General features: G+C 43.0%; 1 protein-coding gene across 4 annotated transcripts in view; it reads right to left on the bottom strand.

Moving 5' to 3' along the window:
* PDE4B (phosphodiesterase 4B) overlaps positions 1-25,518 on the bottom strand; it is a 192,326-nt gene that overhangs the window by 127,355 nt on the left and 39,453 nt on the right. Inside the window, exon 1 of one of the 4 annotated variants that reach the window (XM_040565351.1) lies at positions 15,465-15,963. The exons of the other annotated variants lie outside the window; for them this stretch is intronic. Within the exon in view, the coding sequence (XP_040421285.1) occupies positions 15,465-15,700 (236 nt within the window). The 5' untranslated portion in view covers positions 15,701-15,963. Of the gene's footprint in view, positions 1-15,464; positions 15,964-25,518 lie in introns of those variants that run through there. 4 annotated transcript variants of the gene reach the window in all.

Below are 25,518 nucleotides of genomic sequence, written 5' to 3'. Positions count from 1 at the left end.
CATTACTGGAATATTTTATTGCCTTTCTGAAATGATTAACAGCAGTGACCTTTTCAAAATTTGGAACGATCTTTTCTGCATGCTAAGTAAGAACACAATGGCTTAATTTAAACTATAGCACAAACCCAATCTGCTTGAATAATCTCTGTCAACAATCACCTAACATTAAGAAAGTCAAATAAAAATGCACAGTCAGTAGCAGTTTTGTTTTTAATTCCTTTGTCCTTTTTAATATCCTGCTCTAGGCAAGAGTTATGGGTGACAAAACCAGCCATAGTTATCACATCAATTTAACTTCTGTGCATGAAGCCAAATCCAATTCAGCTGCGAGAAGCTGCAAAGATCAATTTTTCAACATGACAAAACACTCACTGCTGCAGTTGCCCAGTTCCCAGATCCCAGCAGATTCGGCAAGCGCTACGCAAGGCCAGGTGACCACAAAGACGCATCTATGCTGCCTCTGACAGAGGAATAAAACAATTGGACCACAGAAGCACAATCGTGCCAGCACAATCAACAGAAGTTACTTGAAGGAGATGTCTGCCAAAGAAAAAGCTGACTGAAGAGTACTAAACAGCTCTGAAACTTTAAGTGATCATTGCTATTTCTTTTCACCAAGATGAAATGACGGGTAATTTTTGTGAACAGTTCTCCCTTAAAGTAGCCATATCCACTCAATTGTTACCAGCTGCAGGATTCCCAGCCCAGGGCCTTTATGTCAAATGGGGAATATCAGATAATTGCTTACACTTGGGTCACACTGAAAGAGAAAAATAAAGTTATTTCCAATTGCAACATACTGCTATTTTAGAGATTGCTGTTATTACTTTAAACCCAAAGTTCCTTCAAAGCACGTCTACTTGGAAAGGTGAAGAGCATATGTTGCCATGAACTGCTCTTTAAGGCTCTGAAATGCTGTATTCGGCTTTGATATTTAAATTTCTGAAAACGTAAGATCAAGAGATGTGGTATGAAAATAGGCCATTTGCAGCACTGGAAAAGCATTTGTATTAAAGCCTTCTGTTCTAGGTGGAGGCAAAGTACTCTTGAACATTAAAGTCTCTGCTTGCATTCTTGTCCCTGTTTGAGATTTACTTTTATCTCTCTTATCTCTTTTTAACCTTTGTCTGCGGTAATTGTTTTTGTTAAGTCTTGTTAATTAAGACTGCAAGCTCATCAGGGAAACCTGCCTCTTCTTTTGTTTCCCATTTCTGTAGCAGCCTGGCAGAAGTGCAGCATCCAAAGGCATCAGATGAGAAGTTCATCAGAAGCATCGCATGGCATTACAGAGCGCGGGTGCAGAGGTCCTCCATCGACCACTTCCAGCAGAAGGCTTCTGCCCACGGAGCTGTGCTTCTGCCAATAAAACAGGCTTCCTGCTCTCGGTGGGAGATTTTAATACTGACAATTAAAAATCCACTGGAATGAAATCATTCCCCCCTCTCAGTCCAGAGCCGATGCCCTTCACGCGGTCACAGCCGTATCACAGCGCTCCTTCCCACCCCGCTGACTTCCCAGTTTGGTCAGAGTTTCGCTAAATGCTATGTATTTATTCTCTTTGTCTGAGGCCTTGGAAGTTGGCTTTTAGTCTATATGACAGGGCTCATAAATTAGTGACTATGAAATATTCATTAGGTATTTAACCAAATGCTCTACCAAAATGCCCAGTAGCTGTAAATCTAACAAAAATACATTATATATTCTATTTTTTCTTGATAAAGCACTAAATACTACTTTTTTTTTTTCCAAAGATTTCCTTAAGGCATCACTAGCTTTTACCTTAAGTGATACTAGAATAAAAGGCAGATTTAATAATCTGTTTCAGTTTCTTATCTTCCCTTTTCTTGAACCATTAATATAACTGAAAGCAGAAATGTAACTCAGCTTGTTATCTTTGCAAAATCAAATACATTAGACAGGGTATTATTTGCCTCAGGCAATGCCATTTCAAGTTTGTATCACTCCTAGCCAGGACCATTCAGTTTACAAAGAAAAAAATTTGGATTTGACAATGACTGCTGCCACTTGTCTACAATGAGCAATTGCTCTTGCACCAAGAAATCAGTTTCCACCCCAATACATTTGAATGAGCAAACCTGCGGTGTTTATTACATAGGAAATATTTTCCCTAAAGTCTTGAAATAATTAGAATTTGTTTTTCTTTGCCACGCTAGCAAGAGAAATCGGATATTAACCAAGACCTTTCTTATGAGAGCAATTTCATCTTTAACAACTTAGAAATTAGATTTTTAACAATGAAATACAGTGCTCATTTGTTTGCACGATAAACACGAAGGAAAAGAAAACCCAGCAACTGAATGCCTGGGCCTTAAACCGTGGGTTGAGTGTTCCACGTCACCAACCTGGGGGAGCTGCTCTCAACTTGAGAGCGTTCTGAATGCCTGGTCACTTCTCAGTGACAGCCTCAGGGCTGAACACTACGCTCCTGGTCTTCCACATTTTGACTTATATGATCGATACGTGACATCACTCCAAGACTTCTGAATACCTGCCTTATATCGTGATGCACGCAACTTTAAATGAGTTTTCAGTCCTATTTATTTTTTGCTTATTTCCTTACTCACTATCGCAGTTACTAGCTCAACCTTCAGTATTGTGCTCGAAAACCTCCTGCCTTGTTGTCTCGCTCCGTCTCCCATCCCTTCTGCACAGAGGCAGGAGCACAGTTTCTCAATTTGATTGCTCTTTTGGGGCTTACATTACAAATGAGAATAAGTCAACTAACAGAAAGCCTGGTCTGACACTGGAGTCTGAACGATGAGAGGTGAAGCGACAGAGGTGGCAGCGAGTGGTGGAGCGATCTAGGTCGAGGCTGATGGAAATACTCCGACACGGGAGCAGAGCCGTCAGCTCAGGCCACTGGGAGAACCTGTCAATTCTTCCACAGCTGGTATTTCAGAATAGGGCCATGATCCTTATTCATAATATTTTTCAAATTTCACTTTGTGAATTAACATCACTAAGTCCTTCTAGTTCATTCTAAATTATTTTAACCAACCATTAAAACCAAATTCCTTTCTCAAGTACAGCTTGAGGCTATTTTGAGGGAGTATACTACAAAGGGAGTATGCTATCAAATTCTGTTAGTGGTTAATAGTATGTGATTCCAAACAATGTAAATATGCTCAGAACACAACAAAACAACCCATCGGAAAATATTTCTATCCTACAGAGCAAACTCCTGACATTTTTCACTTAGCCTTGTGTGGAGTCCTTGTTTACAGAATTCCAGAAAACGAAAATTTAACCCAAAGTACACAGTCTGTTGTCAAAAAATCTTCAGTGCTTTCCAAGCACGGCTGAAGAAGATTCACATTCCGTTCACAAAAGGTGACCAACAGAAAGCATTCACAACTTGTTACAGAAATTTCTTTCATTGTAAAGTAACAACTGACAAGTATGAGACAAACGGTAATAATCATCCATGGCAGCCATGCAGTGTGCTGCAATTGTGAATGCATACAGCAACACAACAGCTTTTTTTCTGGGATATGCAGTAAAAATAGCAAAGCCTGACATTTAGCGATTTATTTTTTTTTTCCCTTATGGAGGCAGTTTTCAAGTACGGTAGTGCAGATCGTCTTCACTCTCTTCTTGAAAGCAGGGCAAAGCCCTGGGACTTGGTGATTTAGAGAGGTGCCTCTGTTGTAGGCAGGGAATGTGAGAAAACATCCTTGTGCCTATAGAGGTGACTGCTTAACGCTTCCCTAAGTTAGAAGAAAAGACAGCAGCTGACTACAGGCCCTAGCCATACAGGTATTGCCAAGCCATTGTATTCAAGAGAAGCTTATTTCAAAATAATTTCTGGAGGAAGTGTGGGTTTCTCTTTACAGCAATTCTCAGTCTGCATCACCCAGCGTTACCTTCTCCACCCTGTACCATCTTTTTTCCCTCCTTGTTATTACGTCAATGTCATCACTTGCATCATTACCAACATGATGGTGAAGAGATCTCTTGAAAAGGTTATTATTATAAAAAAATATTTCTCATACAGTCTTTACACTGTTTAAGGATATTTGTCTTGTAAATACCAATTAAATAACAATGGAGTTCTCTTTTTCTTGGGGGGGAGGGTTGGCTTTGTTTTTTTTTTGTTTGTTTGTTTTCTTTTGATTTTGGGGGGGGGGATTTTTATTTTTTATAAGGACATAATTCATCATTTGTTACCAGCTGTCTTTGAAAGCAAAAATAAACAACGTCTAAGATGGAGAATTACACAGCATTTTCAGCTTCTGTCAGCTTCATATGGAACATAAGGAGCTTGGTATCACACAAAAAGGGCTGTAAGAATTTATCAATACAGCGTGTGGCCTCAGGATGGGTTTGTTAAATGAACATGTATGTTGGTTTAGTCTAACAGCAAGCTGCTGAAAAAGTAAGCAGCAAGCCCACAACGGCTTGAGGCAACCCATTCTGCAAACACTGGAGGGACAATGCAAGAGCCACTTGCTTTCATGTCCCACCTCTGACCTCCAACAGCTGAGCAGAACAGTTTGTTAAGGGATCCAGTTTGACAATGCAGACCTTGACTAGATTTGGAAGGACACATTCCCTACAGGGGAAGAGAGAGATTTTAAAAACAGACCAATACCCAGGCCTCAAAAAGCTAAGGGTGACCGGGGCTTGCTTAATGCCATTAATTTACAGCGATCATAGTTAAGACATGTATCATTACCATTTGCTTTGAAATCTTTCCTGCTTAAGTCAACCAATAAAGAAATACTTATATAGAGAATGCTATCCACATACTCCAATAACCACCAGCAGCCCCAGTTCATTTTCAGAGCACGGCACCCTGTGTAATGGGATGGCTTGCAGCCCTCTGCTCCAGACTGGTGGGAAGCACATGGTTTCCAGCCACAGTACTCGGTGATCCCTAGGCACTGCACGCCACAGAGGGCACACCACAAAGATGCTCAGAGCTCTGCATGGCCATTGGGAAATCAAGCCCTTGCACATACTGTGAAAGAGCTCATCGTTATAATAACTGAATGCTGACAGAAGTGAGCCTCCCTAGGATTATCTGCCTCATCTGCTGTTTACACAAATATTCCAATTCCCTGTCTAACTTGCTTGAGAGGGGACAGAATGAGGCAAATGGGCTGAGAGCCTCTTAAATGAGCACTCACTTGTTAATGTCCAGGAATTAGACCCTCAGCCGATCTCACACGTGTGTGTGAATTCCTACAGCGGGACTCCCAGCCACTCAGCCATTAACAGACACCATGAGGCTCTCACGCTGAGTGCCATGCCATTTATCCATCAGCAGAGAGGTGTCTCCATCTGTGGTGTGTAACAACAGCTTGGTTTTATGACAGAGAGGAAACACTGCTCTAACTCAGTGTAGTCATATTGATGGTCATTATGCTGCTGCTTCTGCTTCTGTGTAAGCTGCAGTATGAGCAGTCTTTGGTAAGAACAGGAGTACGTTCCAGGTTGGAGATAAGGGAATCCCATAGAAACGTCCAGATGAGCAAAATCTACTCAACTAAGGCTATGAAGCTGCAACAAGAGATGACAACGTAGACAAAGATATCTAAGTCAAAAAAATTATACTACCAACTTCGTGCTTTTAAGCATATTCATAGGAAAATGTCAATATTGTGAAATACATCCAGAGCACTGGGCAGAGAAGGGCACTTGGACAGTACACTGTCTAAGCATCTTAAAACCAAATGATACTGCTACGAACATTCACAGCAATTTGATATTTCAGGATAAAATTCTAGCTCTTGAAGATGAGGTAGGGCTAGGAACAGAAGTGTACCATGCTGTGAACATGGTTTATTTTCACCTAGGTTTTACAGTGTTGTTTGAATAGCATCAAGATCTGGATCTACTTGATTTTACCTTCTTAGCTAGGTAAATTAGTCCTCCATGTTGCTTTCTTCAACATTTAAACAGTAATAGTCTGCGTATATGTTGGCAAGTCTTTGGCAAAAATGCATTCAAATCTCTTACAGATGATTTAATAAAGATTGTGAAAGCTGGCACTGAGGCCTATCTAAACTGTGCCTCACCTGGCTCCTGCACACTCACAGAAACTTGCATTTTTAAAAAGTAGATGGCTGTATTATACACCCCTTGGAGGATGGCAGTGTATTCACTAGACACAACTGCTCACAGATGAAAGGATCCTGGAGGCAAGAAATGTGTAGCTTACTAACATCAGGTCCTCACCTGAGAGAAACAGACAAAACTTCCTCCAAAGCCAGAACACAGAGGCAGCATTTCAGAGGTGACGGTCAGATTTGGAAGGCTGAGGAAAAAGTGAGGGTCAGTGCTTCAAAGCCTTGCCTCTCCCAGCTGCACTGGTCTCTAATTCCAGCAGCTGGCTCTGCTGGTAACTACCTACGGACAGTCTGACTTGCCAGTGACGGGCAGGGATTGCGTCAGTTAGAATCGATGCAGAGTAATCTGGGAATTGCCTGCAGGATTAGTGTGCTGCCCAGCTCCTGCCCAGCTCCTCGGCCTCTCTTATTCTCTTTCTGCCTTGGCTCTGTGCTCCCTGTCAGCCTCTTCTTGAGTTTCCTCATGTTACATCTGATTGTTCTGTCCCCACCATCCTCAGAAAAATACGAAATAAAGTAATACATAAATGAGAGAATTACTTTTAATTTGTTCATTTTGGTAGCTCTTCTTCCTCCATCCCATCTTCTATGCTTAAAGAAGAGAAATGCTGTAGTTTATTGCACCCAACAGAGAGAATGGCAGTCCGAACTGGATGCTTACTTAGGCCTACGATAAAATTAATTTTAAACCATAACACATAATTTGACTAAGAATTATCACTCTAAGAAGCAGAGATCTGAAAATACACTTGAAAATACAAGGGCTGAATTCTGAATTATGCTGAGTTCCCTTAAACCTCATTTCTGTGGCATAAGCTCCAGAACACACTGGGCTCAGTACAGATTCAGATCCTCCAATTATCTTAGTAATAATGAATCCAATAAAATGGAAGAGCTAATTTTACATTACTGTTATGAAAGAAAACTTTCCCTCTAACTTAATGAAGTTGTCCATCATTTATGCAATTATTACCTGCATATGTACAATGTCAGCAGGGTTCATGAAAGCTTTTTAAAATGAAGTAGCAGCAGAAAACGTTTCTAATTCACACAGAGAGCTCTTTACATGGTTCTTTATATACTGAAGAGAAAAGGCAGGGAGCAAATGTTCATTTACAGACTGTATTCTGCACATTTCAAGAACATACAGTAAATACTGTGAGACTATGGTAAAAAGTGCATGCCAATATTATAAAAGGAGGCAATTTGTTAAATATTTTTTTGTGTTTGCATGCACTTTGACAACCTGTATCAGTGCAAAAGCTGTGCCTAAGCTAAGAGAAACATCAATTGATTTGTGTTTTTTTTAGTGATAAAATGGGATTAATTTCTCATGTTTCTTCTCAGAATGTATGTTTTCAGATGGCACAACACGCTCGCTTTTCCATTCCAATGTCTAGACAGCTAGCTACGTCAGAAATCAATAAGATGGAATCCAAGAAGTTACATACAGGCTTCATTATCAAGACAAACAGGCAATGCAGTGCAATGGAAATTATTCAGTATATAAGGAAAAATCTACCTGCTGTACATTTTCATTCAGAAAAAAGACTTTCCTTTTTTGACGTCTGCATTAAGATGCATCATTTACTGTACACAACTTGGAATGAGAAATCATCATCGTAGCAGTAACCGAGCTACCTAATGCTGGACACGTGGAGCTGCTGGAAGTGCTACAAGAGCCCTTGCACCACATGGGTACAGATTGATTCCACACAAACTGATAAAAACGGTTCACATCTAGGTCCATTAACTGCCGTGCAGATGTTTTGCCTTCGTAGCATTTGTGGAGAAAGCTCCAATAAATTGCTCTGTTGTGATAAAATGCAACTTCAACAAAAGAAAGCGTGCGGCCTTTACCCAATGCTCCACTGAACACAGAAAGGCGAGTTCAGTTCCAGTGAGAGCAGGCATCCTAACCTTACCCACAAAAGCTCTCCTTTCCTAGCAAAACAAGCTCTAGACAGCATCGTAGGCAGCTTCCTAACAGCAAACGATCAAGGCACCAAAACCACCCATGTCCCCAGCCGCCCTGTGCCCAGGACAGCAAGGCCGCAGGAGGGGAGCTCTGGGCCCAGGGCCTGGTGGGCCCTGCCGGCCATCCTGCACCTCCAGCCCCTCGCTCCCCACACCCAGCAGGCCAATCAAGTGTTTTGTCCAACAAAAAACAGTTGGTTTTTTTTTTTACCATAAAAAGAAAATAAATGGTATAATTCATTGCTGATTTTCCACAGTCTTATTCTGGTGTTATTTAATGCCTGACCTGCCCCTCAGCAATATCTATCTGTAGAGTTGAGAACAAAAAAACTTTGAAAAATTTAAAATTGATTTTTCTTTCAGTGCTTCCCAGTGGTAGAGGTTTATCAGACTCAAGCTTTGCTTGTATTTCTTGGAAAAATAAAACCATATTTCATATGAATATTTTTATATGGGCAGCTGTGACAGTGCTTCACCCCAAAACATCATCAGCTGCTCTTGTAACCAGTCTCCTTGTTTTACCCTAGCATTCCGCTTGTGTCACTAAGTCAGAGTGTTACACAAATGCCTATTACTTACTATCAGTTATAGCCTTATATTATGCTACAGCAAACTAGCATGTGTCAAGCAAAGCTACCTACTGGTTGATAAAGCACCATATTTTCTGTCAGACCAGACAGTACAGTAGAAAAAGCAAGAAGTGAACTGTAAGGTGGAGTGAACAACATGGATGCAAACAATTTCGTCTTATACAGTATCTCATGGTGCTTGGTAAAAGTTCAGCGTTCTGATTTACTTCTGTATCTCGTACTCATTCGTGTCCTCAGTAGGAAACCGAGAACAACTGTGATTTTCATGTTGTAACTTCCTGAATCTGTTCTCCTCTTTCTACGTCTCCAAATCTATGTTTGCAAAGATGCCTGTCACAGACTAAGCAGAGCATTTTCTGTGATACCGCTTTAATTCACCTCCGCCAAGATCGTTGCCCTTCTGACTACTGCAAAAGCCTTGTGCTGTGTGACCAGGACAGAAGAACCTACAAACTTGCGCTGGGTGGCACAGAAACCTGCCACCGTGCTGGAATCGATGGGATGTTCTCATAAGATGATGCAAGGTAATACAAGTAAAACACAGACATCATTTTGGAGAGCTAGCTGTGGTTATTCAGAAACAAAAAAGCTGAAAAAGATAAAAAAAAAAAAACAGTGAAGAACCAGAGAACATATAGCTCTGCAGTGAAGCTAATCTACACTGCATAAATTATGTGGCAGACACATTCGTGCTTTATCAGTCTGTACTGGCAACCAACTCAAACACGTAAGAAGCAAACCCCGCTTCCTGGAAACGTATAGTGCAAATATAAATCTGTAGATGCTATCACAATAATAAGTTTCACATATCAACATAGCTTTCAACAAAGCTAAATTCAACTGTAGAACTTTGTTAAGAAACCATTTTAGCACAGAAAACACTGACTGAGTAGCAGAGCCTGTGCGTGCGAGTTGCTGCTCTTGGATTCTCTGCGTGGTTCTGCAGGTCTCAGCCACCACCGCTCTAAGTCAGGCACTCCAGTGTAAGTCAGGCATCAAAACTGCCAGAAATAGATTTTTTTTTTTTTTTAATTAAGATAGGGAATACCTCTGGGACTCATATCCACAGGGTCAGAAGAGGCTTTTATAAAGGCACCCATTTTATCTGCTTTACATGTAAAATTTCAGATTTTGTTAACAAAGCTTCACAAAGTACCAAAAACCATCCAGGAAGGGGCAAATATGATATAAATCATCATTTTCCGTGAATCCATAGACACCTAAAACTTTAAAATCAGGCATCTTCCACTGAGTCCCGCTCTTCCATTTGAGAAGGGGAGGAGGTGGAGGTACGGATGCAGGACAGACAGATATACCTAAGCCTGGTTATTCCTCTCTGAACGGATCCACTCTTTCTATCTCCCTCCCAGAGGAATAGCTGAGCTCATCAAAATCAAATTATCATTAATATCATAATCTCTTGTACTTTGCTTGAATCTTTAACAGCTGGTAATTATGTTTTTGACACCGAGTTAAAAGTTTGTTTTCCCACATAAAAGGTGGGGGAATGAAGGAAGCTTCTCCTTCCTGTCCTCTGTGGCTGTAGGCAGGGTTTAGGAGCAATACGTGCAGACGGGACAGATTTAAAGATTATGCTGCTGGTTTTGTTGTTTTTGTGCGTGCTTAATTCTGCTGTTTAGTGAGCTCTTCCCTCCTTACTTTCATGTCCCTTGGAACCTTTCCTGCTACCTTGTTGAGGTTGCTCAACTCACATGGAGGAATGTATTCAGCAGAGAAAAAAAAAAGGAACCTTCTGTTTTTCCCCTTCCTTTTCCCTACCCACTTCAGTTTGTTTCTCCGAAGAGTTTCAATAGACAACTGAGCAACATAGTTTGTCCAATACCAGTGAGCAAGAGAAAGCAAGACAACCACCCTATTTCTCCAAAAGAAGAAAAACAAACTTGAAATCACATCAATATCCAGTGAAAAACAAAACCAGATTTGTTCACAGAAGCTAAGGCAAGCATGTTATTCAACGCCGGAATTAAGGAAACGCATCCTGCTATGTATACAGCAAAGTTGAAACGCATCCAAAATCTTATCAGAGGGAGACGGGCTATGAGAGACCAGCTTCGCCTCAAAACCAGAAGCGAATCCCTAAGGCGGCCCTGCCAGTCTCACGGTCCGAGCGGGACTCGGGCAGGTGAGGCCCACGAAGCAGGCCTGCACCTCACTGCTCCGAAAGGCCGTGCTGCGACTCCATCCCGAGCACGAGCACCTGATGGAGCTGGCGGGGACCTCGGGTCAGAGGCACGGGTGTGTGGGGTGCCACAGCAAGGCAGAGGCTGCCACACCGCGGCTGGCCGTGGGCAGACTGGGTGCCAAAAGGGACCCCGGCATGGAGCAGCTGCTTCCAGCAGATCCACTCCACTGCAGGAGTTCCCTCCCTCGTCTCTCCTGCAACTTGTACATGCCACCACGACGTGATATAAGGCAGAAATCCTTCACCCTGAGGACGGTGAGGCCCTGTCCCAGGCTGCCTCAAGGAGTTGTGGGTGCCCCATCCCTGACAGAGCCCAAGGCCAGGCTGGATGGGGCTGGGGGCAGCCTGGGGTGGTGGGAAGGGTGATTTGGGTAGGCTTTGAGGTCCCTTGCAACCCAAACCAGTCTGTGACCAAATGACTGGAGAAAGCGATGGATCTCATAAACCTGCCTGTTATCCTCAGCAATTTCAAGTATACAGATAGTCTCCAAACCCAGAATTTTCTGAAGCACTGCTGCAGTGTTGGTTGCCACTAGGTAAGTCTTTAGTATTTGGTTCTAGAAGCACAACGATCAGAAAGCAAAACAAAACGTGACATCATTTGATGGCTCTGATGTGCTGACAGCATGTCGTGCAGCTCCAAGTCATTAAACTGATCAGTTGTTATTCACCAGGCTTGGAAAAAATTCAAATGCTACCCCTCTGACTGGATTGTGCCATACTATTTAACTTAGTAAATTCCATCACAGAATTTTATTTTGTAATGAAAACAGATCATGTTTTCAAAAAATTAAGGCTAGCATATGATTTAAATTTTACAGCATAGTTTAAAAAAGCAAATATGTGTAGGTATTTCAATTGCATTGAAGGATAACCAAAAGAAAAAACAGAGCAAAATGTCCTAGTATACCATTTCTGTTCTACCCTGTATTTTCTTTATATAATAGATAACAACTATAAAGAAAAAGCAGGCTTAAACTTACCAAAATGATGAAAGATAAATATGAATTAATTTGGAAAAAAAAAAACAACAACACAAAAACACAAGTCTTAGATAAAAGACAATAAACATTGTATTCCAAGAAATCAGTTCATTAAAAAGCGAGTGCTCATCACACAACATTGCTGATGACTGACTATATGTTATGAAACCAAGTGGTCTAGATTGTATAAATATTATTGAAGAAGTATAAATAAACTTGAAATAAATATTTAAACAAAACCCTATTATAAGCAGTAGAGCACACTAGAAAATAGCTACTGTCTTTTAGAAGACGTTGCTGGATCTTGCCGGATCTTGCAAGACATTGCTGAGAAGGATTATGCTTTGGGTGTAATCACGGTGATAGTAGCAGTACTGATGAAAGTAAGATGGCAGATCTGAAGAAAATAAAAGCTGGTTTTAGAACTATTGTTTTGAAAGTGCTTGGGCTAAGGGCAGGACGCCGCAGGACAGTCCGTGAGCAGTGGGTAGGGAAGGTGACGTTTCTGCGTTAGTGCTGGCTCACACGAGAAAGTGCCGCAGACCGAGCACTTCTCCTTGGCTTCTGGAGATGCTTTCCTCACTCCAGAAACTGCAGAGCAAACTCTGCAACCAGGCAGCACTGCGTGTTCGACATGCAGATGGCTAGTGCCGCGTATCAGTTCACATCAGCTACTGCCTGCTCTTTTCCTCCCCAGATCCCAGCTAACGCAAGTGATACCAGTGGAGGCAACGTTAAGGAAGGAAGAGGATGCAGGCTTTCAAGATCTCCAAGGCAAAAATGATGGATGTAAGAAAGTAAGAACGAGACCTGTGGATTCTGGTGGAGGAAAAAGAGTGAAGGCTTAACAGTTCTTGTACTGTTAGCTTACACGAATGAGGTATTTAAAGACTGGACCCTGCAACACCAGCCATGGCAAACTATGGAAGGGGTTTCAGGCAGGCAGGGATCAACTTGACAGATGTTTGAAGGCCACTATGTTGACATGTTGGTAATGTACTGTCATATGTACTGTCATGAGAACTGGATCCTGAGGGAGAAGAAAGATTTAGAATATAGAAGCATTTGAATAATGGTCTTGTTTAAAAAAAATGAAAAAATTAAAAATCTTTTTTTTCTTTCTTTTTGGGTAAGATCTGATGATTGGACATTGGAGAAGACTGGTGATGACAGAGATCTCATCAACATAATCAGGAGAAAAAAGCTGAAATGCATTTAGTTAAATAGGAAAGAAAATGCCTAGAAAAGACAATTAATTAATAAGCAAAGGAACAGAGCAAGGGAAGACAGGAAACTGAAAATGAAGGGCATAGAGGAACGAACAGAAGATTCATCAAGTACTGACATTAGCAGTCAGGATAAAGGTGGTGAAAGATCATAATTTACTGTGTCACTAATCCCCAAACTGCAGAAGTTTCCTGTTTACAAGGCTATGGAGACTATAGATTACATGATTTTCAACAGCGTGGATTAACTGCCTTTTTATTATTGTGTAGTTTGTATTTCTTGTACGTTTACTCCTGAGGCAATTCCTCTCCTACCCAGACACTCCACCCCAGCTCAACACAAAAGAACACCTTACATAAACGGCATCTCTGTTCAGCACAGGTGATGAATGTTTTCATGCACTGCACAGCAGATTTACAACTAATAAGCAAATACGGTTACGTCGCTGAAAGTCCTGCTCACAGCACACATGCAACATAGCTATACAGACTTCCTAATGAGACGTTATATCACAATTAAATACTTTAAGTTCCCTCCTGTTTTATAACATCCTAAACCAAACTGACGATATGTCTGGATCGGCTGTCTGTCTTGACTGTGTTACACAAGTACACGCACTCGTACATTTTGGAAACCTTTCCTTGCAAGGGTGACTTTTATTATTTTGACAGTGGTTTACTTCTTATCTAAGGTTAAAACATGTATGTGCAATTCATAAGCTCCTGATTTTAAAATCTTAAAAAAACGGAAGAGCACGAGAACCTTCCACTCTTCCATTAAAAACAAACCCAGAATACTCCCACTCCAAGCAGAGGCCATCAGCTACATCTGTAGTGTATGTCTGTATGTACACACACGCTGATTTCATCGGGCAACACAGGTACCCAGGCTGGCCACATTCTGCTCGACTCATTCCCAGCAGTGCTGCTTTTCCACAGCACGCCTTTCTCAAAGCGTGTTGGTGGGGGTAAGAGGAACAGCACCCCACTGCTACAATGCTGAGAGATATGACAGATGTTCGAGGAATTCATGCGCACAGACCTAAACACTGCTGCCTATAACCAACTACAGCGCTACGCTGAAACCATTGCAGCATGTAGCAGTCTGGGTAGCTGTTATTACTGCCTGGACAGAAAAGCAGAAAGTCTGTGTGATTCCAGAATTATGACTTGAATTGAAGGCTGCCACATCTCAAACGCATTTCAAACTGTATTTGAAAACAAAACAAAACAAACAAACAAATAACAATCAGTTATCCCAGTATTACTCAGTGCAACTCCCTGATATCAAAGTTCATTTTTTTTCCCTCCTGTTTTTCTTACTGTTTAACAGCACAACTGTAAGAGCTATTAATACATTCTGTGAAAGTATCAGAGTTTTAGTAATTCACTTTTTACTAAATTACAGAATGAATTACAGCTTTGAAAGGTTTTAGCATGACTCAAACCATTTTAAAACAACACCCTATTTACAAAAGTAACTGACAGCAATGGGTATTTCAGATACCCTAAAACATCTGGCCCACACAGATCTAAGTGGGATAGCCTCGTCCTCCCTCCTCTGATCCAATCTATGGAATAGGAAGGTAATTAACATGGCTGGTTTAAAAATCCTCAGGTTACTGAAAGTTTTCTGGTTTAATCCTCACAGTCAACTAGTGCATATTTTAGAGAGTTCTGGAATTTAAAAAGTGGGCTGCACAAGGCATATAGAGCAAATTTAGGAAATGAACCAATGCAGTTCTCACTGGTTTTCCTCGAGTCATGTATTTTGGTTACTGCTTATGACACGGTTTAACCAGTGGGAGTGAGAGTCAGAGGCAGCTCACAATCACCTGTAACAGCATGCAAATGGACTCGGGGTTAGCAATTAGAAGGGAAGGGAAAGCTTTTAGCTGGAGCTTCTATGAAAATGGCTGAAAGGATGTTTGACGCCAGCAAAAACTGTCAAAAGTCACGCATCGCGAAGTTAAAGCCCTCGCCATAATCTAACCCTGGGAGTCCCCTGCCCACACAGCCTGGTCTATGCTGTACTGTCATCTGCAGTCAGAGCTGACGGGCGCAAAGCAAAAACATAGCTTGAAGGATCTGAAATCAATTCGTACAGTCTACCACCAACAGCAACATAACGCCCGGGAAAGTTACTGGCTGCCGTCTTTGTTCAGCGGAGATTAGCCACCGCGCACATGAATAATGGGCTGGATTTATTCTGGAGAACAGAAGCTGAATGACAATCGTAGAGGCACTGCATTATACATACTTTGGCTGCCTTCTGCTCTATTCATTTAACACTTGCAGCAAGTGCTGTGAATGAATCTCAGTGTGTTTTCCAGTTGGAAACACAGCTACATACATTGTTTTGTAAACCCGTCCCAATACCCAGCAGATCTTACCACGTATGTGCCACCGTAAAGCGCCGACGCTGACGGATGCTTTTATTCACAAGCAACTTTCTGAAAAAGCATGGAGAGTTCCTCGGTGAGCTGCGAGGAGAAATTTTCGGAGATGTAGGTCTGTTTCCAGGCAGCTTGGGAAGCTCAAGTTCTAAATGCATTTGTTCTTTGAAAGTCCTTATGTAAATCTCCGACTCCGGAGTAGCAAGTTCCCTGGAAGAATCTTTTGCTGTCATAGCTTAGACGTTGTGTGAGCTCTCACCATTCAGAAACCATAACAAAAACACATCATTCAGGCATTGCCGCAGATTAAAAATGCTGATAAATCGGCAAAGCTTATCCCACTCATTCACAAGGCTGGGTTCCAAATGCAAAGGCTGCCTAGAGCAACAGCAGCATAAATCGAAGGACGATAAGCCAGCGCTGTCAGAAAAGCCTTTATCAGCCCAGCTCTCCCTCTGAAAATGCGCCAAAGTGTTTCTGTGTCAGCAGCCTCCTTGTGGATGGGGCTGTCTGCAAGCTACACACCGACACTCGCTGCATTCATTCAGCTGAGCGCACCAGCTCATGAAAAATTCATAAGGACCCTCTCCTGATCAATCCCTCTCACAGAACGCTTTGGCTTCTTAAACAACAGAAAAACGCTGGGTTTTGGGGTGGATGCTAATAAAATAAAGGGATTCCCAAATCGATCACCAGCCAAGTAACCCGATTCATTCAGGCCCAGGGTGTTTAACAAAAAGGTCTTCATTCAGAATTAGTTTTAGCCATACCGCAGTAGCTCCACCCATGACGTGCTTATTGGCTCGATATTATTTTGACAACTGGACTCTGCTCGGCTCCGTCTTGTGCTGTGAGCGTGTCGGATTCTCATGAAATGTTAAAGCCCGTGACATTGTTCCTGGGCACGGCGAGTGCACCCCAGGCACATCGGGAGCGAGCCCAGGATCACAGCTCCAACGGGGGGCAGCGCTGGCACCAAGAGATGCGCACGGCGCCTGGGGTGAGCCACCCAGAAAAGGTCTGATGGGGGGGCAAAGGGCGGGGGAAGCAACAAATGATATTCTGCAAGAACAAAGACTGTGAGGATGCACGCTCCACAGATGAAGCTGAGGGCTGCCGAAGCAGCCTGCTTTGGTATTGTGGGATCCTACCTGCGGTCAAGGGGCAAAATCAGTGCCAGGCACCGCACAGCCCAAGCCCACCACCAAACACCAGCACACGGCGAGCAGAGGGAAACGCTGAAGGGTGGGGGACCTGGCACTTCCCTGCAAGGACAATGCATATTAATTAATAATAACTTAAGCCATATCGCTATTTAGAAACAAACAAAAAATCTGTTCTGCACATAAACACCACAAAAACAACTTCCACACTTGTAAGGAAAAAAAAAACACAAACATGCAAGGAAGTTAAAGACAAGATGATTACAGTACGAAAACACTACAGAGAGTGGCAGAGCATCTTTTTAACTGGCCAGAAGGAGGTGACCCTCTAAACATAAATACAGTAATTCTTTTTAAAGGAGGAGGAGAAAGGAAAGAGAATATCCAGGCAGACTAAGGTGAAAGTGCTCCGATCTGCACGCAGGAGGTTGACTGCATGCTATAGGTATCAATTACACAGCAAATCACCATCAGTTCCAGTGGTCTTTTCAGTCCTATCCACAAACATCTTGCAAAAACATTCACATGCCTTTGCAAAAACATTAGCATGCCTTCCTCGGCATCAAGCAAAAGGCTCTCTCTGTAGAGCTTCCCTGTACAGCTCAGACTATAGGGTTACCAGACATTTTGCCCACCCTTGCCACTATGCAATACACAGTTATTAAAACAAATAAAACATAAGTACAAAGATCTCCCTGAGCCTAACCTAAGGATACTGGAAATTACAGTGCTATCTGATGCTTAGAGGCTCACACAGTAGCAGAACAGGAACGTTTAATGCTTTAGGAATTATGACGTGTCAGACTGTGATCTGTTATTCTTCATCTCGACTGTACTGACAGCCAGTGAAAGACAAAGGGAAGCTTGAAAGCTATGCTGAATGATAAATAAAATCCATGCAAATGCTTAGAATCTGGAATTCCAGACAGGAAAAAAATAATTTTCTAACTCACCAGGAAGCAAAATGAGATATTGGAGGGGTTTTGTGCGAATACATCTTATATTAGAGAAACAGTATTTCTGTGCCTTTTCATAAAGCTATTCAAATGGCAAGGAGAAAAATGGGGAGCCCACCCTTTAAAAGCGCTCTGCAATAAAGCATGCTGTACAATGGCATGCTCCTCGTACTGCACACGTACTTTCCCTACCAGAATTCAGAGCTGTTTCACAAGCAGCGTCCATTAAGGGAGCGCTTCTCATTATTTGGACACCATAAATTAGTAATGAGGTGTCAACCCCACAGCCCATCGAGGATGCTGTGGTAAGATGATGCACTAAGGCTGTTGATGGAGGGAAGAAAAACAAGAAACATTAAGCTAGGAAGATGGGAAAGGAGGGCATGGGGAGAAGCAAGCCCACATCTCCCTTGTGGAAGCACAAAGAATGAAAAGCCAAAGTGCCACCCTGCTTTGGGCAGCCAGAACACGGGTGCTTCTCCAAGCTGAGGTCTAGGGTGCGAGGTGCTTGATACATAACCGGCGAGTATTTTGCAGGCTGACCACGGGCATGGCGTATGTCTTCTACTAAACATCTCCCAGACCTCGGCAGCAGTGGGATCGAGTGGCTACCTGAGCCAGGCTGCAGAGCAGCTCTCCGTTTGGGCTGCCGTCCCTCCTGCTGCCTGCTTCTGCCGTTGCGCGCACGCTGCATGCAGCCGACGGCTACACAGTCTCTACCTATCTGTAGTACTGGAGTCCTGTCAAGACACGCTGCTTTGCTCCGGGATAAGCCAAGAAGAGGTGAAAAGAAGAACATCAAGAGACTTGAACTAACTGGCATGCAAGCTTGGTATCAGAATAAACTTGGCGGTAATTCTGAAAAAGGACAGTGCTTTCTGAGGTTACAGTCAGCACCAGCAAACAAGGGACACGTACGGCACCAAACACCTGCAGAGGTTACCAGGCACAAGGACCAGTTTTCTGAAGTTCCCCTTGTATACAGACAAAAACGGGCAACCGGCATCTCACTCGTGCCCGACCTCCTGCAGCATTCCTGCAACACAGCAAGGCAACAACTTGCCTGTCCTTACAGATCACCGTGCAGTAGGGTCAGCAGTCCAGGAGAAACAAGTAATTCCAGATCATCAGAAAAGTGACCAGTAATACAAAGAAAGAGTTGTGGAGGCAGAACAGGTGATTAAAGAAGGGCCTGGTAGCTATGGCAGGAAAAAGAAACAGCTTGCAAGAACAAAGGAAGTTAAGGGATTTTCAAGTTTAAGTGCAGTTGGATGATTTTTCATACAACCTTCCTAATGCACCAAAGCACCTAGGACTGCAGAGGACTTTCATATCTCTTACTGGAATAACTAATATAGGTGGAAAGCAACATTTTCAAGCATGTAACTGCTCATCAAAGACTGGTCTTCGTTATGTTGAGAGCGCACACAATTGCTAAGCAACAAGAATACATACTTTTTCCTTACGGTAGCACTATTATTTACCTGTTTCTAAGTCGTAGTTGCCAGGATAAAACAAAATGCCAGAGAAGAGACAACTGTGAGAAGCCCCGCATGCTTCAGTAGGAGACGAAGAGAGGGTAGCTAACTTTGCACAGCATTTTCTGTCAGTGGCAAATTGGGTAATTCTTCCATAAGGCACACTCCATAGAAGCACATTTAGATAAAAACGTTTAGGAAGTTCCTTCCCTGTTACTCAGGTCATTGTTCCATCCATACACATTAGCAAGGCATCCCAAAAGGATAACGCTAACCCGTCAACAAAGTAATAAGAAAAATCTTTCAAGGTATTGCAGTTTGCTGGTACTATTTTTACTTTAAAAAAAAAAAATAGAGAAAAACACATTTTTAATCAAGTACGGTCTCCTCAGAAGTGCTGACTTTTAGTATTGTGTCTTTAAAAGCAAAAATCAATAATTTTAAGAATATTACTTGTGCCAATCACTAAGAAATAGAAAACAGATTCTCCCTGCATATTTTTTATTTTTGTTCAAGGGATTTGAAGGAATTTGAGGTGCTCCTGAAGCAATAAAGAGAGTCAACTCTTTTGTACTTGCTATTCCTGGAAGGACTTTGATGGTAATGGGGAGAGCACCGAATTCCAGTCCCTCATAAACCGAGCAAACACAGATATATATATACAAATATATATATCAGGCATCTGTGCAAACACGGGGAGGTAATGGTCACTCAGGAGAGATGGCCATCTCCAGAGCCTTCATTAGTAGCTGATGATGCACAGGAAGGGAAGGACTCAGAAACCAGTATCGCTCTTTTAGACTCTAATTTGAACACAGTTGATGTTAAAAACTATTTGGCCTGCGACATTATGGAATCTCACAGCACTGCTGCTACTTCTCATTTGGATTTCTGCCCCACATACTTGCTATTCCTGAAGATGGCAGAAGGTAGAAAATGGGCTGAGCGAGGATCTAAGATGGACCTCCAGGAGAGAAGCTCGAGGGGCCGATTAGCTCAATTAGCTCAGAGAGAGACGAAGGGGCGATCTGATCCTAAGTAGGGAGCACTTAAATCACCTTCCTCCTCCAACAGGTCAGCCAAATCATGTTTCCATTTTAAAAGAAAAGGGTTGATGACAGAGTAAGAGTAATCGTGCAGGAAATTAGAAAGTGGAATTACAATCGGGTCACGGAAATAGGGGAAGAGTTTAGCGGAATGGAGCAGCAGAGGAACATCTGCGCTTGTGAGAGGAGGGAAGAAGATTCGGACGAGAAGAGGAAAAGGAAAGCAAGGTAAGGGAGAAAAAAAGGTGTAAAATAATCTTCTGTTGAACTACACCAATAAAGACACATGATTAGAGAGAGGCAGAGACAATGAGAAGGTAGATGAGAGTAAACAATATGGGAATAGCTACTGGTACTGGAAAATAACTCAGTTAAAAAGAGTGCAGGAGAGGAGGGAATAAAGGCCCCTAAATAGGGGGCATAAAGCTGCAGTGGAAAAGTCACAGGACCACCATGGATGAGATCTTCAGTTCGAGACCTGAGGCAGAGGACGCAATTGCTGGTATGAGCCAGCACTGGCAATAGGTAAAAGCAATACAGGCAATGGGAGGCAGGCAAAGATGCAAGGGGGGAGGTAAACTGGAAGCAAACTGGGAATGTCCAGGAGAAAACAGAACAAGATCAAATGGATCAATGAACCAGAAGTTGCAGAAAGGTAAGCGGCCAAGAAAACAGGTGCCAAGGAATGGTGTTTCTACGTGGAGTTAGAAGTCACTGCAGACGGAAACATAAGGACAGGGAACACCAGCACAAGGGTTCACAAGAAAGATCAGGGCAGGCAACAGCACTGTGAAAAGAAGAGCTAGATGCAGTACTGCTAACCACATGGAAAAGACTCCGAGAACATAAAAAAGCTGTACAGCCAGTGTTGTACGTAAGGATGTGTGGCGGAGACCTTACACCCTTCCAGTGATGGAGTTAGTTCCCTGGACTCTACAACAGAAGTGGAGGAAAAGGGAAAAGGAAGGTGAGGAGCATAAGCTGAAGAGACCGACACAAGTGGAAGCGCTAAAGCGTGTGCTTTGTGCCTTCTTTATTTCAATTCCATCACGACCGAGCGGCGTGCTGTGTCTACTCCACTGGCGAGTGCTACTGGGCACGTCAGAATCAGAAGCAGCATTCGTTAATTCTTCCCATCCTAATCCTCGTGTCATCGTTAGCTCCCTTCAAAGCAGCAGCAAACCCAGTGATAGCCTCTACTTAAACACATAGCTGTGACTGACAGCTTTAAGCCACCGTACCAAAATCTGATGCTTTAGAATAGGAGTTTAGCCTGAATATTAAGAATTTGTCATTCTAATTTAAGATGCATTCAACCAGCTCCAACATCCTACAACACGGAAAAGGAAAGCCTCAACACAGCCCAGCAGTCACACTTCCAAAGCTTGCAGTACAAACCTAGTCTAAGGACTAATAATAGCATAAATGTCACAACAGAAATATTATCTGGAAGCTGTGAAGAGATGCTGATGCAGTGAACTCCTTCAACCCTCCCTTAATATCTTCTTTAATAGAGGCCCAATGCAGGGAACTGTCTTTTGGGCTCAGAAGTGGGAGGCTTTATGGTTTGGGGTTTTCATCTTGTTTTGTTTTAATCTTTTTACTTAGAAAAAGCCTCATGCTCTCTCCTTGCCTTTGCTCAGTTGCAATGCCTGCTGTCTCACAAGCCAGAACTTCTAAAAGATGGCCTCTGAATAGCTCCATGACAGAAAACTTTAAATGACATGTTTGAGGATTTTTCTTGTATTTTCCTGAATGTTTCCAAAACTGAAAAGCTGAATGAGAGGCAGAAAAACATCACTAATTACTGGTTTGCAAGACGAGTTTCCCACATTTAAGGGAAAAAAATAATAATTACAATTCACTGCAATTTATACTACCATTGGAAGATAACTTTTTTCTATATTCAATAGTTTAAAATTATACAGCCTGAATCTCCGTTCCCACAGATTTAGGGGCCTCTGAATTTTCCTGAGGGGCAGACACCAGCAATTCTTGCATAGGGCTTTGACGTGACGTTTTGGAGCGCTATAAATGGCCACAGAAGACAGAACCACAGCACCTAGCAACACTTACGTTTGCAGCGTAAGAGCTGAGCCAACTGCAAAAGCAAGAAGCAACTGGAAAAGTCTGTCTGTATTTAGTTCAGAGAGCCTGGACGGACACCAGCACAAAGAAATTACGCACTTTTAAGAGTTTACCAAGGGTTGAACAGGACCCACTCTATCTAGAAGGCGTCCTTTGGAGTTCTTCCCATTTAATTAGCATCCAGTTTGTTTAAAACAGATTATTCCTTATTTATTAGGCAGCTCATTCGTTAGTTTTTGGTTTAGCACCCAACAGTTGCAGTCTCTGCATAACATTTCCTAAGTTTTTAAGTCTTTAAACCATCCAGTACCTCTACCAAGTTGAAGACGATCCAGAATACTTTGTTTATTTGTGACTAATCACAAAACTCCATCCCTAAGAAAGACACCCTGAGAGTCTCTGGTGGCTTGGACGCCCGGCTGCTTGCATCAGACTGGCCCTCTGGGTCAAGCAGACCCCTGCACCATGTGTGTTTCTTGCACTTTTTAACATTTAAACAAAAAAATACAGTTTCTTACGGTGCCACAATGCCATTTTTTCATGTAGGTCTTTACGTTGTTACCTCCTAGTAGCTACAAATGAGGAGATAAATTTACCTGTTATAAACCCCTGGGGCATGATGTAAGATACAGTACTCATAGCAGTAATTTCCTTAGCAACTTTGTGCTTGATTTAGAATATTTCTTAGGAAATTTTAACTGCCGTCTACATTATCCCTAGTGAGTAATCACTTATGTCAGAGCGATCTGTATTACTTCAGATTATTTTCTGATTTCAGTGCTACAAATTAATACTTTACAATAAGCAAACTTATTCTTCAAAGGCAGAAACCTCGGTGGTGGCTCCGGAGAAAAAAGAAGCTAATGCAAGGAAGTCTTACAATTTCACACATCCTTTACGGAAGAAGCAATCAGAAGCGATCAGAAAAGGCTTTCTGCTACTCCACAGACAGCATTAAGGAATCTCTGTACAGATACTTGCCCGGACAGGCTACTGTGGCAAGAGTGCACCTTGCCGGGGTCGCTCCCTTGCAGCCAGCTTTGGCTCTTCGATTGCTTTTGCACCGCGTCCAGAGGCTCCTGCCACTGTTACTGGCCAGGACATGCAGTGAGTCGGTCAGGGAGCCTCCCTACTCAATACAGAGTGCAAACAATTATCTAGTTTTCATGCAACTAGAATGAAAACGATACAAGACAGTGACAAGCGTGAAAAATCGATATTGCTCTGCCAGAGCTATGTTCTTCCTGATAACAGATAACCCCATCTAACCGATTCAAGGGTCCCCTTTGCCAGCTCGTTTGGGCACTCTGCCGTAAATTTCACGGAAAAATTACGGTTCATTTTGGTTGGCTACCTCTCCACTGACACAGGCAATGGAAATGGTCTAACAACAAATGCTTAGCCCTGGACAACCCCTTCTCCTCCTTTCAAAGAAAGGATTTAAGCCATTTCCATGAGTAATCATATTTTCCTGTTATTGGTCTCACCTGATGAACAGGACCCAACAACTTCACCGTTAATCTGAATCTGTTTAGTTCCAGTGCTTTACTCTCGCTCTCCCAGGTTCTTAGTTCTGCTGTAGTTAACTGAGAAAACATCATCCCAGTTCGCACGCGAGTGATTTTGGTTACTATATTGTGGTTCAGATCATCTACAGCTTGTCACCTCTCTCCAACTAAACAGTAGAAGGTTTACAAAAGCATTTATTTATAACTATTGTTCCCTTAAAAAATCACTACATTTACTGTTCAACTGCAAGGCTGGAAGCTCCAGCTTTGCCAAGTGTCTTGAGTTTTGGTGCTCAGAAACCATACCAAATGCACACCGTAATCAGAACTCACATCCTGCTTTATCCACTACAGCTCAGTGAGAGGAATAAATTCACAGCCACAAACCTAGAGACCAGTGAATTGGCAGTGCCAACAGAACCAGTGGTGAAGAGGAGGCAGCACTGGCCCCTCCAAGCGTAAAGTGTCAGGTTTTCATTATTATAAAGACGGTGTTAGCCAAATCAAACATAAAGCACTTTCTATTGTTAAAGGGCTCCAGCAACATCCTTCTCTTGGAGCACACATTCTTTTTCCCTTAAGTTACAAGCGTGTACTGTCCGGCACCCAGCAAGGAGCCTCAGAGCAGCAACTGAGGGTGAGGTCCTACAGAAGGTGACCAATTCATTCAGATAAAGCTCTCAATATTGTAAGCAACTCTGCTCAGAGGAGCTGATACAAATACTAAGCCCAGGAAGATACCAGGAGCTCAAGACCTACCTACTCAAAACACACAGAGAAGGTCTAAAGGCATCTGGCACCCACCAGTGCCAGGCAGCTGAAGGAGCTGGTCTCCAGTTAGGCTGCAGATGTTCCAAAGAACACAAAACGAGCAGGCACAATCCCAGGAGACGTTTCCCACTCCCAGCCCAAGCCACCAGCTGCAAGCCCAGGTGATGCCAGACAAGGCTGCCCGGCAGCAGCCTTGTCCTCCAGCAGACCCCGAGCTGGAGCACGCAGCACAGCCACAGCCACAGCCACAGCCACGGGGAGAAGGGCTGGCTCCGCTGCCGTGCCCAGCATCGCCGTCCGGCAATAACCATGGCCACGTGGGACAACCCAACCCAGGGATGAAGGACTGAGCACTGACAGAACGAACAGGTTCATCATGTCCTGACAACCAGAGCCCTCACGTCTCGAGGGAGTCTCGGCAATCAGAGGAACTGCTCACAGCAGATCAGAGGTAATTGAGTGCTGTTAAAAAGCTGAGCGAGTAGCTTGGTTACAAGTAGTTAGAAATGTGTTTTATAAGTGGACTTTGCTGAGTTTTGGCTGGGGAAGAGCGCGTGGCGCATGGAATCCTACTGCAGGCAGCCGAGCTTCCCGGAGGCAGGAGAAGCAGAAGCTGGTGGCCCCATAACCACAGCCCTGCCTGCTGCCGGCCAGCGCGCCCGAAAAGCTGAGAGCAACGGCGAGAGACGGAGCCACGACGTGCACAGCTCCCCCCTGTCCTGTGGCAGGCAGCCGAGGTACGCACACCTTTGCACCAGCACTCAGCACAACCTCTTGGCTCACGGGGCAGCACAAAGCAGCCCACCACCCAAACTGTGATGCTTAATACCCACCCCAATTTAATACCCATTTAACGCCGTGGATCCGCTGAGAAGGAGAAGGCAGCTCTCCAGGTAACAATGCAAGCCGGTTTTGATCTGACTAATGATAACTTCATCTGAAAGGAGAGAAGTTAGAGATAAAAGAAAGTTGTGTCAAATTCTTGTCTGATTCAGCTTTTATATCAACGGTATTTCCATAATCTCCATTTATTTTATATTC

Source organism: Cygnus olor, chromosome 8, assembly GCF_009769625.2.
Source record: "Cygnus olor isolate bCygOlo1 chromosome 8, bCygOlo1.pri.v2, whole genome shotgun sequence".
Classification (NCBI taxonomy): domain Eukaryota; kingdom Metazoa; phylum Chordata; class Aves; order Anseriformes; family Anatidae; genus Cygnus; species Cygnus olor.
This window is presented reverse-complemented; position numbering and strand designations above follow the sequence as displayed.